The 18,148-nt window shown below is 46.7% G+C and overlaps 1 protein-coding gene across 2 annotated transcripts in view; it reads left to right on the plus strand.

The window, feature by feature from the left end:
- The window catches only part of RNF220 (ring finger protein 220), a 47,276-nt gene that overhangs the window by 3,170 nt on the left and 25,958 nt on the right, over positions 1–18,148 (plus strand). For both annotated transcript variants that reach the window (XM_010160285.1, XM_010160292.1), the window contains exons 3-5: positions 14,022–14,118; positions 14,852–14,938; positions 16,595–16,650. In XM_010160285.1, the coding sequence (XP_010158587.1) occupies positions 14,022–14,118; positions 14,852–14,938; positions 16,595–16,650 (240 nt within the window). The remainder of the gene's footprint in view (positions 1–14,021; positions 14,119–14,851; positions 14,939–16,594; positions 16,651–18,148) is intronic.

Below are 18,148 nucleotides of genomic sequence, written 5' to 3' on the forward strand. Positions count from 1 at the left end.
GTCTGTAGATCAGTTCACAAGCACAGGAACCTCCCTGTAGCATTTGTGGTGAGGAGCATCCTCTGCAGATTTTGGTGATGGAGCCACTGCTGAAGAACTGACTCCACCTGAGCAGCTGCGGGTCCCAGCACATGTGTTTCTCCCTGTCCTTCCTTCTCTGGCACACGCCTCTGCTGGCAGCTGGATTCAGCAGCTGCTGTGCTCCTCTGGAGAGGTCTCCTGTTCCTTCAACAGGGGAACTTTTTGCCACCAACTTTTTACCTGGTGTTTTAGGGTGACCAGGTAATATCTGCAGGGTGAAATTTGGGAAGCCAGAGCAAAGCTGGAATGATCTCCCACAACTGGCTGGTTGTATTTGTTTTTAAGCTAGTTACACTTTTTCATGGGGCCTTCTGTGGTTCTCGCGTTGTCTCTGGCTGCTGGAACTCAGAGGTCTCCCAAAATCTGGCCTGCTTTGTGCACTCTCAGGTAACCTTAAGGTGACTGTCTTCTTCCTTTCGCTGCCAGTGTTGGCTCTTGCCTTGTTTTAGGGACAGAATTCTTAATTTACAGCCCTGAAGCACTGCACAGCGTTTTGGAGATGCTTTCCAATGCTTAAAACTGCTTTGTCTGGAGTTGGCAGGGCCCTCGTTAACCCCCGTCACCCGAGGCTTTGTGTTTGGCTCTGTTCCCTTTGCTGAGAAGTAGCAGCGATGTGGAAATCGAAGGCCTTTTATAATGCCAGACAGCCTTTGCCAGGCTACAGGGATGTCACTAGTGTCTAAAGAGATGACATGGGGAAATACATAAAACCGGAGGGGAAAATAGATGTCTGCGTCTCATTAATTTTAGTTTTAATGGTGTGTTGCTTTGAGGAGATGTCACAGCTGGGCAAAGGGGGAGCAGGACACTGTGGCCAGCATGTATTGCATCAGTCAGACCATTGGGCAGCATTACAGAAGTGACTGGAACTTAACACAGGTCCTGGCTGCTTCTTTTTATCATTTTTGGTTAATGGACAAACTTCATATCACTCACAAGGTGAGAAAAACTCTGTTAATTATATGAAAGCTTCTGCCAGGTTTTCAGGTGGGAAAAGGTTGGGAGATCTTGGGTTTTTTCGTCTTGAAAACAATCATAGAGTCACAGAGTGGTTTGGGTTGGAAGGGACCTTAAAGATCATCCAGTTCCACCCCCCCTGCCATGGGCAGGGACACCTTCCTCTAGACCAGGTTGCTCCAAGCCTCGTCCAGCCTGGCCTTGAACACTCTCAGGGATGGGGCATCCACACCTTCTCTGGGCAGCCTGTTCCAGTGCCTCACCACCCTCTTTGGGAAGAATTTCTTCCTGATATCCAATCTAAACCTCCCCACTTTCCATTTAAATGAACCACCCTGCTAAGGTTTTCTGGAAGGTGGTTTAATACTGGGGAGCAGTTACAGGCTGGAACTCTGACTTGTGTCATTCCTAGGATGGAGCTTTCTCACTGCTGAAGCACTTGCAGGGAAAACTTGCTCCTCACCTGATGAGCTGTCTTAGAAACTGGAAATTCTCTGTCTTCTGCGTTGGTGCTACAGCTACAAGTCCCTAGTCAGGTCTAGCGCAGCATGCCCACCACCGCTTGGCGTACTTGAGGGAGCAGGTGGAAAGAACAAGAGACAGCAGCAAGTAGGAAGATGATGTAACTGAGAAATGCGGGATCACTATGTTGTCTCAGGTTGTTGGGTTTGGTGAAGGCATTCAGTCAGGAAATACTTGGTGCTTCTAGCTGTCCTTCCAGCTTCTGAAAGCATTATTTGCTGTCACTTAATTTACTTGCCCAAAACGGGAAGTATGCAGGAGCAGAGCCCCAGAGACACAGGAGTGTCACTGATTCCCAGCACCTCAAAGTCCTCATCGACCACTGAATCATGAGGATAATGGGGAATGGAGGGTGTAAATGAAGATTATTCGCAATTATATAGGATTTGGAACCGCTTTGTTTCAGCGGAGGTCCTGCCTAAATTAGGAGTTTGTAGTAGGAGAGTTCTTTCTTCTGTCTGGGATAGGTGCAGGCTACCAGCATGAAATACCGAGCGCTGTTTAAATCAAGCTCATGCTTCAAAATGAAAAGCTATACGAATATAATAATCAAATATTTCCCTCAGTACAGTGTCACAGGACTAAAATTCCTCTCGAAATAACTGAACATTCAGTAACCGTCTAACCCTGTGTCTCTGCATCATCCCTCTCCAAAGCTCTTTGTTGCAGGGGATTATTTCATGCCATCTTTGTCTAATGAGTTTCTGTGTTTAGGGAAGCCAACAAGGCTTTGCCAGTGAAAGCATCAAGTGGCTCCCTCTCTGATGTGGCGGGTTTTTTTAACGCTCAACATATTTGTAGCAATTCTTCTATTCCTCTCCAGAATGGATGCACAGTTACCCTCAGTGTTTACACTGTAAGGTTATCCCTTTAAAGAATTCCTGAGGGAAGTTCAAAAGGGTTTTTTTTTTTCTTTGAAAGATTCAGTGTCTCTTTTTGTGTGTATGTCTCTTACTTGAAAGAAGGGAGAGGGAGGGGGGGAATGGTGAAAAAAAGTGCTTTATCTGAAAAGAATCACATCAGCTTCGCACTGATAGAAGCCGCTGTCATCTCTTAAACGGCTTAGCACAGTCAAAAGGCAAGAGGACTTAAAACAGTGTCTTACACAGGGATCGATGGGTGGAACACATAACTCCTAACTGCAAAAAAAAAAAAGAAGCACGGGGGGAGAGATAACGGTAATGATTGCATTGAGGGAAGCTTGAGGGAGGCTTGTTCTTTGTAACACAGCTTCAAAGGTGTCTGGACCGGTGCCTGAGCAAACTGTCCTGTGAAGTCGCTGCCTCTGTAGGTCTGGGCGAGGCGGGGGGGGATGCTCGCACCCTTCTGCTTCTTAGCAGATGGGACAGAGATTAGTAAATGCCAGGTTAGCGGCTCCCTTGTGCTGCTTTGGATTTGGGGAGAGGATTTTGTCACTTGGTCTCTCGTCGTCCGCTCTGGGAAGGCGGCTTGCCCAGGAGAGGGGAAGGAGGCAGGCAGCGGATGGGGCGGTTGGGGAGATGGGGTGGGGAGACGGGATGTCAGTTTATCGATCGCACCTCAGTCAGGAGAGCTGCAGGCACAGCGCTCTGAGCACGAGCGGCAGCGTGCTTAATGTGATTGAAAGGCAGTTAAAATGGCGGTGACCTTTTCAGGGGGAATTAGATTGCCTGCCAAGAGTGGTTAGAGGGAGTGATAACGCCAGCTTGAGGAAGCTGTCCAGTCTGCTTCAAAGGGAGAGAGACAGAGACAGGGAAAGCAAGCTAGCAGCAAGTACCATTTAAAGCACGAACTGTGCTGTCTGATAGAACAGAGATTGCTGTCCTCTTTAGATATGAAAGAATTGAAGAATTGTAGCTAAGTTCTCTCCACCTGCCCTGTCCTCCTCTTCTCCCCTCCAGCTCCCCCAGCAAAAAGCCTTCCTCCGGGCTCAGTGGCAAGGCAGTCACCACTGCTCTTCTGGGTTCCTTTTCCTTCAGCAGCTCGCTCGCATCAAAAATAACGCAGAAGAGAGAGAGACTTTGAAAATGTTAAAATGGTAAGCAGGGCATTTTCAGGGATGGATACTTTCTTAGGAAGATCAACATGACAAGGATCTGTCTGATAGATTGCGATACTCTTGAAGGAGAAACGCACAGGGATTACTTAACTCTGAAGTTTCTCTTTATTTCTCCATGCTGCTCTCTCCCAAAGCAAAGGGCTGGTATCTGTTCGTTAATGTCTTACTGAGGGAAAAGAACGGCACAATTTACACTGTGCGTGGAGGGACTTGGTAAAGCCTCTTATAGCTGTAACAAACTACAGTTGTCCTTGGGTGCCCATTTGCATTGGATCTTGTGTCACGTGCAATTAGGGCAGCTGCCTGGAAAGTAGGACTATATTAAAATGTCTGAAAGTTTGCAGGAGATGGCTGCAGTCTCGCTGCTGGCTTTCTGTCTTTGCAGAGTCAAGTTGTGCTTCAGTTTCAGCAGGAAATGTCGTAGGCCAGCTTTCGCCCAGCATGCGTGAGTTGTCCAGGAAAGAGCAATGGGGCAATAGCCATGCACTCCTCCAGTTTGTTCTCTTTCTAAATATGTGCAACACTGGAAGCATACTAGAAGGTCCTGTCCTCAAACTCTAAGTGGATGCTTTTCAGTTCTCCTGCCTCAGCAGCAGACATTTGTGAACACAGTGACTTTGCTTGTGTCTGGTAACTGCCTGGCAGAAAGCTCCAAATACAGGAGGAAAACTCAGCTGCACTTCTCTGTAATTTCATGATCATCAGACTCTACAACAAACCTCTACGAAGTCTCATGTTTGACACACGTGGAAACTGAAGCATGGAAAAGCATCTTCTCTAATGTTATAAAAATAGCAGCAAAGCTGGTGACAGAGCTTAAAGTCTTGCTCAAGAATCTCACCTAGTAGCCAGCTGTGCCCTCTTTTTCAGATAAAATATAATGAGGCATGCAGGTAAGCTTCAGGAGGCAAGGACACTGGCCACTTTTCCATGCGAGGAGGTTCAGGCCGCATTTAAGATCCTACGAGTAAGGAGGTATAAACTGATCTACTCAAATTCAGTGAAAGAATTTGAGCTGAACAGGGAAAGTGTGACTTCTATTTCCCACACAGTCTCTTAGGAGAGATGTTGCTGGCATATTTAGGCCTTTTGGAAGGACGGTCTAGTAACTACAATCAGCTTCCCCATTTCTGTGTAGATGAATTCATTCATTTTAACCTGGCAGGCTAAAGCAAACTTCAGCTTGGATGCACGAACAGTCTGTGGTAAGAGTAAAGGGAATCTTTGCCATAATGAAATTCTTAATCTTCCTCCCATTTAGCAAGAGCTCAGTTCAGTGCCCTTCTCTGTCACACTTCTTGTGTCAGCGTCCCTCATTGCTTTGTCTCTAAGGTGAATCTGTACATCTGAGCATCCTTCGCAGCCTCTCCGTCTTGGTATTTTAGCCTTCCTGCACTTGGTTTGCTGCCTTCCGCTGGTCACTTCTACCTGCAGTGAGCTTCCAAGGGGGTGAGATGTATAAATTTCATGTTTCTCAAGTGCTTATTCTGTGCCTTATCCCCACTTCAGAGGGCTGCTGAGTCCCAGAACACTTGTGTGCCTAACCTCAGCGCTTGTGTAAAATGGTGGTAATCCTGGTAATCCCTCCGCTGCTGAAGGACGGTACTTTGTACTGGTCTGGTGGAGTAGCCCAGCTACTCCTTAATGTTTGCACCTCTCTCCTTTGAGAGCAAGTACATGTCCATAAGGTAATACTTGACCTAAAAATGCTGACAGATCTGTTTACATAGTGTTACATACGATAATCAGATGGGCTGTACCTGACTATTTTTCCATAGTTTGTGTCCACGTATAGAATTTGAGGAGTTCTGTCACTAGTATATAGTACAATACCCAAGAGCCATTTATTAGTAAATCAGAAGTTGACTTTAGTGAGCAGGAAAAACAGATGAGAATAGTATGTGACTTGAAGAAAAATACTCAGAATTCCTACCAGCATGGCCCATTATGTAATGGATGCTCATTATCACGTGTGCTTAAAGTTCATATAAAGCTTCAAGGAACAGTGTTTTCTTCATTTTGGAACAAAAAGTAATCAATGGGATGTGGCAAAGTAAAAATCCCTTTAATTGGGGGGGGTGGGGGAAAGGGTGCCTATAGCTGTTAAAAGTCCTGATTGTTGATAGTACATTTTTATTCATTTGAACACATGCAAAAATGTAAGAACCTAATTTTTACGCTCAAACTGCCAGAACGCATTAGCTGAAAGGAGCACAATCAACCAAACCTTGCCGTCTGATTTACGTAACGCCGACAGCCACTCTCACCAGGAAAAGATTTTCTGTGGGAAGAAGGGGGTTTCTCTCTGTTTGACAGTATTATGTGTTGTACTTGGAGGAGGAAAAGGGATGTCTGTCACCCAGCAACAGAGGAAGGAGGAAAAACATTAATTAAAAAGAAAACAGAAAATGCAGTTGTAACTGTGAAAATTGGCAGGGGGAGTAAGGGAGCAGGTAGAGCACCTGAAACTACTCATTATTTTGAAATGGCTGGGTTTCAAGTTGGCAGCATCCCTTTAAACCTCAGTTATCCTACATCTCAGACATGCAACGTAAGATCTTCCAGTCCCATCTGCTGTACTTGCTTAGTTGCTCTCCGCAATCCATTTTTCTGGTGGTCTGTCTGCTCTGGCTTTGAAAGTCCCCGACTTTCAGACAGTCATTTGATTCCCCCCCTCAAGTGTCTGCAGTTTTGCTAGAACTGCAGCCTGCTTCTTGGACACTCAGGTCAAACTTCAGCCTTAAGCACACAATAGTTGATTGACGTGATTTTAATAGCATTTTAGAATACAGTTGTTAAGTCAGGGGCAGTGAGATTTTTCTAAAGGGAAAAGGGAGCACGGGTCTCAATGGCTCTAAACAGCTCCTGTCTCCGCATGTCGTCTCTTACGCTCGGCGGTGAAACACATTATCGAGTAGTGCCCGGAAAGTGGCTAACTGCGTTTGACACACGCCAACTCCCTGCCTCCACACTGGATAATTGCATTGTCAACTGTTCAGCAAAGTGGCAGGTGACACTGCAGCCGGATTGATTGTCCTAGTATGGAGGCTCCCAAGACTGTCAGCCACCCAATCGATAGAGTTTACACAAGACACCGTGACTGCATCTGTAACTAATTTCAGTTTGAACCTCGCAAGATGCGGCTGTCCCTGTTTCCTGGCCTCTATTCTTTGCTTGCATCTTCTCCCTGGGTGAGGAAGTTGCTTTTCCGCTGAAAGCCCGGCTTTATTTCTTGTTTTGGAGCTGGAAGTGAAGAAATCAATGGCGTGTTTTGTGGTTTCAGAGTTGAGGGGCATTACAGCACATGGCTAACTAGCAGCTCCAGTTTTGCAATCAATAGGCTGATCAATTGATTAAATTAGCACTGATTTTTCTTTCTTCTTTCCAGCCTAGAAAAGAATTGCTTTGGGGGGGGAAGAACATATGGGTTTGCCCCGTGAAATTTAGCCCTTGGTTTTCCAGTCCTTGGCTGTCTTTCCCTTACAAATACCACCTCTGTGCTCATCATTATTTAAAACAAACTGCACGGAGCCCTGCCGCTGGCAGCGGCCAGCTGTAAGCCGGGGTGTCGCTTTCAGCCGTTCGCCAGCCTCGCTGCTTCATGCTCGGCTGCCTTAGAAAAGTCATCCTCCGAGCTCTGCTGTGCTGCTTTATTATTGGCAAAGTTGCGACATTCCTGTGATCCCTGTCAGTGGTGCTTATTGATCCAGTGATGTGAATCTGCTTAGTGATTCAAGATTACTTTAATTCTCCCTCTTCCTTTTTTGTTTGTTTCCACCCTCTCCCCAGGGGAACAGAAGCTTTCAGATCCACCTTTCCCTGACTGTGGAAAACGAGCTGTAGCTGCAAAGACCGTGGCTGTTGCTGCTGCTTTTGTACTTCAGCTCTGGGTTTTGAAGAGCAGCCTTTGAGATAGACATGAGACTGTTCTCACCTTAGTGCATCACGCCAGCATGAGGCTCTAGAAGGCAGCCCTGTGTCAATGGCCACACCAGATCCAGCCATTGGTCCGAGTGCATTCTCCCCTCTGCAGCCACGATCTGCACCTGATGGGTTATGGAGAGGTGCAAAAGAAATCTCTGGAATCCTCCTCAGCGCTGTGAGGGGTGGAGAAGCCTCTTCCCCGAGCCTTGCAGCAGCTGGTTCTTTCCCTGTACAGCAGAGCTTGCCTGCCCTTTGTTCAGCACGCTGCTGCGAAATGATGCTTATGGTCGTAAAATTATATGGCCCCTTTCTTTGGAGGCAGCTGTTCCTCTGATCTGTTAGCAAAGATCACTGTAAGCATCCAAGATGCTGGTAAGCAGTCAGGTCTGTGGAAGCCCGTTTGTGCCTCTGTGGGAGCTAATCGACGGCATCAGATGGATGCATCTGCTGTTTCAGGTGTACGCTGTAACAGCAGAGTTGGGCATCAGTTTTCCAGGTAAATCACTGTTCAGCTTGAAGTGGATCTGGCTCCAGAGATATGAAACCCTTGTCTTGCAAGCAGCTTTTCTTGGCCTCGGAATGTCACTTTACTGCAACAGGCTGGGAAAGTTATCAGAACTATTCTATCCCTGTTTGTGTTAGGAAAAAATCAGGGCAAGATTTGTCCAAAAATACAGCTAGGGAAGTGTTACCCATCTGCTGAAAGGCTGCTGTTCAGGATGGCCTCTTCTCTACCGCCTTCTTGTTTTCAAGAATCTGTAATGGCTTTCTCTTTCTTCCCAAACACCTTTTAAAATCCGATGGCATTCGTGCCACCTTGTCCTCTTAGTACTAGTTTGGGATACTTCAGCAGCTGATGAAATAAACCCAGTTTAGAGCCGTTCTCGGGAAGTGTGTGTGAGGCCTGGCCGTGTGTCTGCATAAACTACTTTTATTGCCTTCATTGTTTTTACTCTCCAAGAAGCCAACGAGTGACATTTCGTTAAGAAAATAGAGTGAACGTGCAGGAAAGGGAGGTTGTGTAGAAGGGGGTGAGTGCAAGAAGTGTAATTAGCAAAGGCTACGGTTCTGGAGATTTACGGGAGGTGCGGTTTTTTTTCTTCTTTCCTGAACACGTGTAAATTACCTGCGAGCAGAATGAATGCCTCTTCCCTGCCAAAACAGGCCCCAGTGGAGCTGCATGCCCGTGAGATGGATTTGGATTTAGACCCACTTATAGAATTTACATGAAATTCTGGATTTCTAGAGTATTTCTAAAATAGATTTCTCTCACACACACACCTTTTTTGGTGGCCAAACAGGAGAAATGCTCGTTATGTAGTTGACTATGACCTTCTGCATAAGCAACGTCTAGTAGCTGCATTCCTAGTGGTGGTGCAAATAATACTGCTAACAATTTTCTTTCTCAGTCTTGTTTGAAATAATCATTAAATGTGTAGAGAACAGCTGACTTACCTGCCCAGATAGGAGTTGAGGAGCAGAGGTGGGACACAGTTAGGTCATAGAATCATAGAATGGTTAGGGTTGGAAGGGACCTTAAAGATCATCTAGTTCCAACCCCCTGCCATGGGCAGGGCCCCCTTCCACTAAACCAGGTTGCTCAAAGCCTCATCCAGCCTGGCCTTGAAGACATCCAGGGATGGGGCATCCATAACATCTCTGGGCAACCTGTTCCAAAGGTTCCAAAGGTAAGGTCCCTCCTACCTGTGCTGATGAAATTTGGCTGTGGTCGTTTTGGTCTGCGCTGGTGTGGTTGTCTTACCTTTCCGCTCCCGAGGCTTCCAGTCTGCGTGTGAGCTCACGCCTGCGCAGGAGCCAGCAGTGCTGCCAGCACCTGAAGCGGCATATGTTGTCGCTTTGACCATCTGCCACGGAACACGATGGAGAAAAGGAGGGACTTGTATGTGAGGCCCTTTTATCCGTTCTGTGAATTTGCTTATATGTCGTGTTAATGACTCGTGATCGTAGCTGGAGCCACTGTTCACTGGGATGGAACTAGATGATCTTTAAGGTCCCTTCCAACCCAAACCATTCCATGATTCTATGTTGAGGTGACTGGCTGTCAGAGATTGCACAAAGGCAGTGAGATGTGAGCAGTGCAGAGGTCAGAGAGGATGCTTAGGCATAGGGGTCATCTTAGGAGAAACCAAAGTGCTACGAGAACTTAGAGGGAGAAAATGATTTCTGATGAGATTTATCTCCAGCCATTCTCAATCTGCACATGGAATAAGATGGGAAGAGTTTTCCAGTCTCCTTCAAGCTCAGCTGATCCCTGTAGCCTGACGGTGCCTGCAGCCTTGCAGCAGTGGTGTGTGGTGTTGGGTTTTTTTTTTCCCTCTTCCCTATTTCAGAAACAGTGTTGCTTGTGTAGAGTTCCTAAATTTTTCAGAAGCTGCCTTGAATTGGTGCTCAGGCAGACTGCTCCGAGGCCAGCCCAAGCAAAGCTGTGTATACAGTGCTGGAGGGTGGCAAGCGCTCTGGGTAAGTGATCTTGATAGGTACATTCTGATTGATGGGGGAGTTTGTCTCCCAAACTGTCACAGGGTTTATAGAGGTGCCACTCAATACCAGTGCTGGAATTGCTTGTCAGAGCACCTTGCAACAAGAGCAATGGGGATTGGAGACAGAGCTGTAACTTTGTTTTTTCTCTGCTTAATGGCCCCGGCGTCTGACCTGCCTGCTCACTCCTGTTTGTCTGGACCTTAAGGAGGCAGCTGGGATTAAGACTGTCAGAGGATTGTGCGGCTTTAGCATCAGGAGGCTAATTGTATCGGGACTGGCAGCGTGTGACAAGTGGTTGCCTCCTACCAAATGCACAGCAAGAGCAAAAAATTCTCCAAAGAGGAAGATACAGGAGAGTCAGCATTTTAGTTTGTTCTTTTTTCATCTGAAAGCAGCGTTTTCAAATTCACGTGTTGAAATTATGTTCCTCAGGCCTTGGGTGACTCTTGCAAGAAGAGTCACAGCTGCTTCTGTGAATAACAGGTCGTGTCTCCTGTGAATTCCTAGGTCAAACTCACAACTTAACATTCAGTTGTCTGATTTCACTTTATTAACACGTTGGGATAAAGCTTTGGTCCCGAGCATTGACCTCTGGAGAGCGGCACTGGCTTTAGAGGTCCCCTCTAGGCAGTGTTGCTGATGGCCAGGAATTACTGTGCAACCTTTGGAAGCTGAGCCTTGCTAGAGGGACCCTTCCCCATTCCCAGTGCACAGTATTGACTTGCAGATCACTCAGATGTAGTGGTAAGGGGTCCTCTGGCAGCTCCTATTCTCCTCTAGCAGGTCCAAAACAATGCGGTTGCAAAGGCTGTTTTATTCTGCTCGACACCCTCTGCGCTCCATTTCATGTTTTCCGTGCTCCTGGATGGCATACAGGAGCTGGAAGTTGTGAGCCCTCTTTACATTTGGGCTGAGTTAGTGAGAAGCAGGTGTGATCCTATCGGGCCTTCCTTGCATTTAGTGGTCCTCTTAATCCATTTATAACAACGCTTGTCCAGAAATCTGGTTTGAATGAGCCTGAGATGAATGAATAATGTCAAGCAGTTCAGACGTCAAATATTTGAACAGCTGCGTGGGTGTTTTCACTGGCTTTATGCATGGAAACAACCCCAGGAAGTTAGACAAGGAGGGTCAGGTTGAAATTGTGGCACCAAACCCCAACCTGCCGGAACTGGCCTCAAAAATCCATCCCTGCTGCGGATGGAAGGGCATTAGGATGCCAGTAGCGGACCGTTCACTCCACAGGTGATGCTGCACTGAGCTTTGCATCCTGTTTTTTCTCTTGCGTGGAGTGGAAGTACTGGGATTTATGGACCTTTTGATTCACATTGGAAACATTTTGTGTATTTTGTCTTTCCTTTTTTTTTTTTTAAGCAGCTTCTGAAGTCCTAAAATTGATAGCACAGCTAATATTGAGTCTTTTCTGGGTTTGCAGGGGTTACTTGGTTTAGCATGCAGCTTCTGAATCAGGTTGGGTTTTTTACTGTTCTTGGTCAGGCTAAAAAAACAAAAAAAAAGAGAATCCATATTTGTTGAAAATCTGAGAGTTGGATCACCTCATTGTCGCTTCCTTCAGGCCTTGGCCTGGGGGTCCTTGTTGGATCAGAAAAGAAAATTTATCCTTCTCCTGACCCTCATCTTCACCTATGAACTTCTCTGTTATGCCCCCCTCCCACCCACCCACCCCCGACTGAAATCCTGATGTGTATCTGTCATCGTAACATGCTGTCCAAACCCTTCCCCTCAACGCTCCCCATGCTGGGAGGATAGTACCCTGTTGGCACTGCAGTGGTTCCTGTTATAGACCTAGGTTCAGCAAAACCTCTGGAGTATTTTCCTTTCAGACTTAAAAAGGATTTACTTGAGTACAAAGGTTTTGAGAGCAAGGACACCAGGATTCTGAAGTCAAGGTGCCTTAATATTTGTAAATTGTATCGCAGTAAGCAGATCTTCTTTTCTTAAGCTCTAACCATAAACCACTAGTTGGCTCGAGTCACTTGGAAACAAAATTGATGGAAAGGTGCATGTTTGCGATGTGCTTGGCATCCTTGCAGAGAGAGGGACACAGGGAGCAGTCCCACTTACGTTCACTCTTTTGGACACCTTTTCCCCAGCCAGGGCGCTTGCTCCACATATTCATTGTCTGGCTGGTGCTCAGATCACCTCTGGGACTGGCCAAGTCACAGCTCCAGCTTTGTATGATTTATGTCTCCCACAGCTACAAGAAAAATGAAGACCTGTGTGTCCAAAGTTTATGGCCTTTGAGAAGTGATGGGCTAAAGTAATGCCAGGTGCAGTAACACCATCCCCTGCAGGTTAAATGCCATGCCTGTAAATTACCACCCCGTCGCCCGCTGCGACTTCTAAGGCAGCTTTGAAAGACCATCCAGCTCCCTTGACAGGTCTCTCTTACTCCTCTAAATCTTCTCCCAAACGTTGTGATGAACTGAAGGAGTCGAGATTTACTAGATGAGCCATTGCAGCAAGAGAAGGCAGCCTGTGGCATGTGTTGGCTGCCAGCGTGCAGCCGGCATGTGAACCACTTTGGAAGGGGGCTGCTGGAAGGGGGCTGCCCCAGTGACACCGCAGAGCTGACCCGCAAGCGTAGCTCCTGCAGTACCCGGCACAGGCAGGGGATGCTGCATCGACCATGCTAGTTTTGTTACCTCTGCTAAAAATGAAGGCTGGCAATTACTTAGAAGTAAAAGGTAGTTTACGCTTCTAGGGAAAGGTTAGTCTTAAAATCATTGCCATGCTACAGTTATCACTCGTTAAGGACCTTCTTTATATTCAGGGAAGAGAAATATCAAATCCATATAAACAAATTTTATTGGGGGCTTAATGAATCAGTGAGAGCGTCCATTCCTAGAGAGCGACAGTAAAAAACTGTGCCTGCGTGGTGTCCTTGGAAATGAGACCTTCGCCTTGCCGTGCTCCCTGCACACATCCTGACTGTTAAAAACACAGCTCGCTCTTCTGGGCTGGGAAAGTGCAAGTGTGCTGCTGGCAGCACGAGCTTGTGTAAGTGGGCTGGTGGGAGCCCAGCGGGATGAACATACTCAGACATCTGTAGCACTCCGGGCTACCCTAACGCTTGGGAATGTCCTTATTCTTCAGACATGCACCTTATATGCAGTGCTTTGACATTAATTTTAGCCTGTCTTCTGCGTTTAGAACTGCATCCACAGTGCAGAAATCTGCTGCAGAACTGAGTGCAAACGAGGACCTTGCATCACCCTAGGATTCAGGAGATTTTTGCTTAATTTCCAGTCCCGTGGGAGAGAGCACATCCAGTGTTAGATCTCCTAAAGAGTAAATATATGTCATCTTTAGTTTCCCTTCTGTTAATAAACCTGAGGCAGCAAATGCTGTGTGAAGGTTCATCTTTGTAGGTGTTTGTGCACAGGTTCAGTTAAAAGAAGCCGGGTTACAGTCAGCAATAACACAGTCAACAAAATGCTTGAGAACCAAAATAAATGTGTGTATTGTTAGAAAGTGGCAGTTGTTACACAGTTCAGGCTTGGGTGGAACTTATGTTTGCTTCCTGCTGTAACTGGGACTGGGCTCCTGTCTGATCCACCTGTGTTGGAAGTGCAGGACTCTTGTTGACTTGCGCTAGAATTTGCTCACGTAAGAATTACTTATAAGGAGCTGTTAATGACTGTTGAGTCTGATTGTTCTGGGGTTTTTTTGTTTTCCTCTCATAGAAACAGGTTTGCTATTCTTGAATGTTTTATATTGTAATAGTTTAAACCATGATGAAATGCATTTTAAAAAGGTGTTTTTAATTGTCTTTTAGCCTCTGCCTTCTGCATCTGAATTAGAGACTAATTCAGAACATCCCTGTGGCGTTCTCTTACCTGCTAGTAGTGTAGTTTGTGTTAACCACTTGTGTGAAGCACAGCCTGCAGACTGGTCCTGTTGCACCATCCGTAGGAGATCTCGTACACTTCATCTCCAGTTCAAATGCTCATCCATGTGTGTTATTTTCTTCCAGGTTCTGGGTTTATCATGTGCAGTGGCAAGGAGAATCCAGATAGCGACGCTGACCTGGATGTGGATGGAGATGACACACTTGAATACGGGAAACCACAGTATCGTTTTTGAAAGGCTCTTACTGAGAGGGACCCTAGAAGTGGATCTTCAGCTAGCTTTCATACAGCTCTGCTCTGGGTGGTGGTGGATAATCTGTGTCCAGCCCTACTGGAAATTACACCTCTTTCTCCAGTTACCATGTTATTTGAACTGGATTCCCAGTTAGTCCCTCTGAGATCCTTCTGTTGATGCAGTGTTACTTCGGAGCCAGTTGGTGAAGTCTGTAGGAGACATTGCAAGGGATCAGAGTTCCTGTTTCATAAGCAATCTGTTGTCTCCATCCAGGTTTCTTCCATATGGAACTCCTGCAAGGGTGTTAGGCAGACACTGACTTAGCTGTCATGAGGGGGAATGTATAGCCAGAGAACTAGATTTTATTGAAATCTATACCAGCTTTTAAGACTGGTACAAAGCCACAACCCTTAGCTGGTGAAAGATCTCTGTACCTCAAACAGAAATAGTGGAATTGTGCAAGTTAGGATTGCAGAGGTTGAGGAATTGGTTTTCCCTTCTAAGAGGCTGTGGTAAAAAACTTTTGTTTCTTTCCACCTAAACCAAAAGCTTAATCCAGAACTTAAAAGCAAGTCCCTCCATGGATACTAGCCCCTCTCCTTTTGAGGTTTTCCCAGCCAGAATGAATTTGTTCTGTATCCCACACAGTGTCCTAACCATCTGAAAAGCCTTTCCACTGTCTGCAGCAAGGCTGTACGTTCCTTAACCCTTTGTGCTCAGGTACACAGAGGCAGACGTCATACCTTGCACTGGGGAAGAGCCAGGTGAAGCCAAAGAGAGGGAGGCGCTCCGAGGTGCTGTTTTAAAGTAAGTACTCTGCCTTTCTAATTTGCTCTCGTTACTTTTGGGGAATATAAATTCATGGAAAATACCCTTTGACTTGAGCACAAGGGTCTCAACGAGAGAGACTTAAAGAAGCAGTAGTGTGATGGGTGGGTCTCCATTTCTACCCGTGCAGCCTCCTAAAGGCTCCCTGCACACTCTCCCTATCTCAACCACTCCGCTGCCCAGCCAGTGCCACCTTCTCCCTGAACAGAAGGTGAATTCTGTCAATGGGGAAACTGTCCAGTGCTAAGGCCTTAGTGTCCCATTGCTTCACGGTGGGCTGTGGCCTCGGTAGTAGTATAACGTGATGCCATCCGAATCTTGTTGGGCACGTTAGGAGTCTGGCACCCAGGGTATTATTCCATTGCTTCCTATTATGTGCTGTGGGCTATACAAACAAATCCTTCTTCTCTTCAGCTCTGGCGTTGGGGCAGGATGTGTGCTCTGCCCATGTACCTATGTGGAGAATGTAGGCAGCCAGTGTTCAGGGCACTTGGGGAAGCATTTCAGGCAAATAAAATTAGTTTTAACAGGGAGCTAGGATTGCTTTCCAAGCCCTCTGCCCTGCATAAAACAGGGCTTAAATTACCCCTCTATCTCTTTCACTGAGTGATCCTGTAAGGTCAAGGTTGAAGTGATTGATAGAGCAGTGAAATGAAGTTTTCTTACTGCTTAGCCTGTCACAGACACTAGTTCCAAATGAGGTTCCACTCCATAGAAAAGTGGCATTTGCCACACTGGACCCAAACCATTGGTCCGTTCAATACTGTGCTGACCATGCTAGTCCATAGGCAGGGCCTCAAAGATGCTGGAGCTCCTTCACAGTCGGGACAGTGGAACTGTAGTAGGATATCGGAGAACCTGAGGCCAGGAGACCCAGTCCTTCATGTGGCCTGCACCTAACATTGTTTTGCTGTTTGGGCAAGGTCCTTGCATGTTTCCTGGATGTGTCTGCCCATCTCTAAAACAAGAGAGGTGATGTTGCTTGTAAAAGCACTTTGAAATTCTGGCAAGTTTCTGTAGCAGAGCAGCTGATGCAGTGGCGCATGAGCCTGCATTACCTTTTGAGTGCAGCTGTCTCAGCACGTAGCGCTAAAATGTTCCACGCTCACGGGTGTGCAGCCTGCTCACAAGATTCCTTTCTCGTACCGTCTGTTACCGGCTTGCAAGTGAATGGACAGGGTTAGGAGTTGTCTGTACATCAGTGCTGCCATTTTTCAAATACGGAGATGGAAAAGATGAGGCTTATGAAGGCCTAAAGTTATTCTTCAAGGGAGAAGCTGTTGCAACACAGAGGATTTCTGTTCACGAGTAAGGTTTTCATCTTTGAAACTGTGTTCAAAAATGAGCCGTAGGTCACAGGTGCTGCTTGAATCCCGAGCCTTCAGTCAGCACCACAACCCCTGTGGGATTCAGCAGAGGTCGCAGCTGGAAGTGCAGGTTGAGAAAACACGTGTGGAAATGTGGACTAGCAACAAAACCACCTCCTGCAGCAGGCCAGCCGCTCACGTTTTGAAGCCTAGACTGACAGATAGAAGTATTGAGAGAGAGAGAAGTGATGGGTGGAAGAGTTAGCTTTTTCCAAGCAGCAAAATTTTCCATATTCAACCTGCAGCATTCTGCCCTTTTCTCTTTTAGTGGTGGCACACCCAGTACTCGAATAACACCGGAGTTTTCTAAATGGGCCAGCGACGGTGAGTGTTGAACTTGTGAATTATTAATTTGTATGCTGCAGGAAGCCAGACAGATATTCCATATCTTCTGATTGGCAGTAATTAGGCAAATGATAGCTATGAATGCTCTCGCACAGTACTAGCAGATATGTATGCACATACAATCACACTGTCTTTTTGAAACTTTGCAGCACAATTAACTGTAGTCAGTGGCAGCCACGTTAACTGCTGTGGTGATAAGAGGTAGGGCTTGGATTGACTGTCTTGTCACTAAAACACAAACCGCTGAGGGAGCCATCGGACCTTGACTGTGTGATGGTGGTGTTCAGCTGCTGGGGGTTCAAACTACACAGGCACCTGTTGCTTAGGCTTTTTCAGCTGCTTTCTTATCTTCCCTTCTTTGAAAGAGTATACTAGAGACTTGTGTCATGATCTGTTGGGTAGGTCTTACCCTTGCTGGCCTCTGCGTAGCAAGGAAAGCCTGCAGCTGTGAAGCCTTCACCTTTAGAGTGGGAACTCTAGGATCTGTCCAACTTCATGACCTGTAGTTGAGACTCCGGAGCAAATAAGTGAATGAAACTGTACCTTTGCATTCATTATTTGGAAGCTCATAGCATTAAGTAAGGGAGACGGGGGTGTTAAACCCATTTGACTGCTGGGGTTTTTTTTATTTGATGCCAGCAGCACTGGAAATGTAAGCAGCAACCTAGTGGAAATATGAGAATAATAAAACCTGGCGCTTTCCAGCTGTAGATGCCAAATCCATTTCCAGAGCTGGGCAGTGCTGCTCCAGCTCCCTTAGGAAGGGAACTGAAGCTCAGCGACCTGAAGAGCCTTGTCCCAATGATTTTGTTCCTTGCTCTGTTACTGTAATGCTTTGGGCACTTGATTCCCAGCCTTGAAAGTACCTACAAGACATAACTGCTTGTCAGTGGAGGGGGGTGGGTAGAACCAGTTTTGCCAAGGGCACGATAACTAAATGGAGAACATAGGATATCTATCGCAGGCATCTTCCTCTGTGGGGTAGGCAATCACAGTTATTTTCTGTGATGTAGGAGCTTGTAGGTGTGTTCAGCTTCAGCAACTACAGCCACAGAGGTGATGAGGAAGCAGCCCTGATGGCACTTGCTGTGAGCTGTTTTCTTCATACCTGTTACCTGAACCTGCAGCCCAGGTGCTGGCCCCAGTTCATCTGTCTCATCTCCAGCTGGTATCTCACACCCCCTCAGGTGCTGGGAGGAGCCGTGGGAATGCTAATACTAGGAGACCTATGAGCAGGCTGGTCTGTCGTACTGGTGACCTGGCAGATATTTCTCTCCCTGTCTGTGTCTGTCTCAGAAAAGGGAGAAGCTGAGAGCAGCGTCTGGGCTGGGTGGATTTGCTCCTGATCCACCTTTCTAGAAGTACCCTTTGGCGAGGTACACATCACACCGTTTTGAATTTAATCCTGGCAGGTCTGTGAGGGTCGGTCAGTATGAAGTGGGGAGAGGGCAGGGGTTGTATCTTCAGCCCTGAATCA

Source organism: Eurypyga helias, unplaced genomic scaffold (genome assembly GCF_000690775.1).
Source record: "Eurypyga helias isolate BGI_N326 unplaced genomic scaffold, ASM69077v1 scaffold20570, whole genome shotgun sequence".
Lineage (NCBI taxonomy): Eukaryota > Metazoa > Chordata > Aves > Eurypygiformes > Eurypygidae > Eurypyga > Eurypyga helias.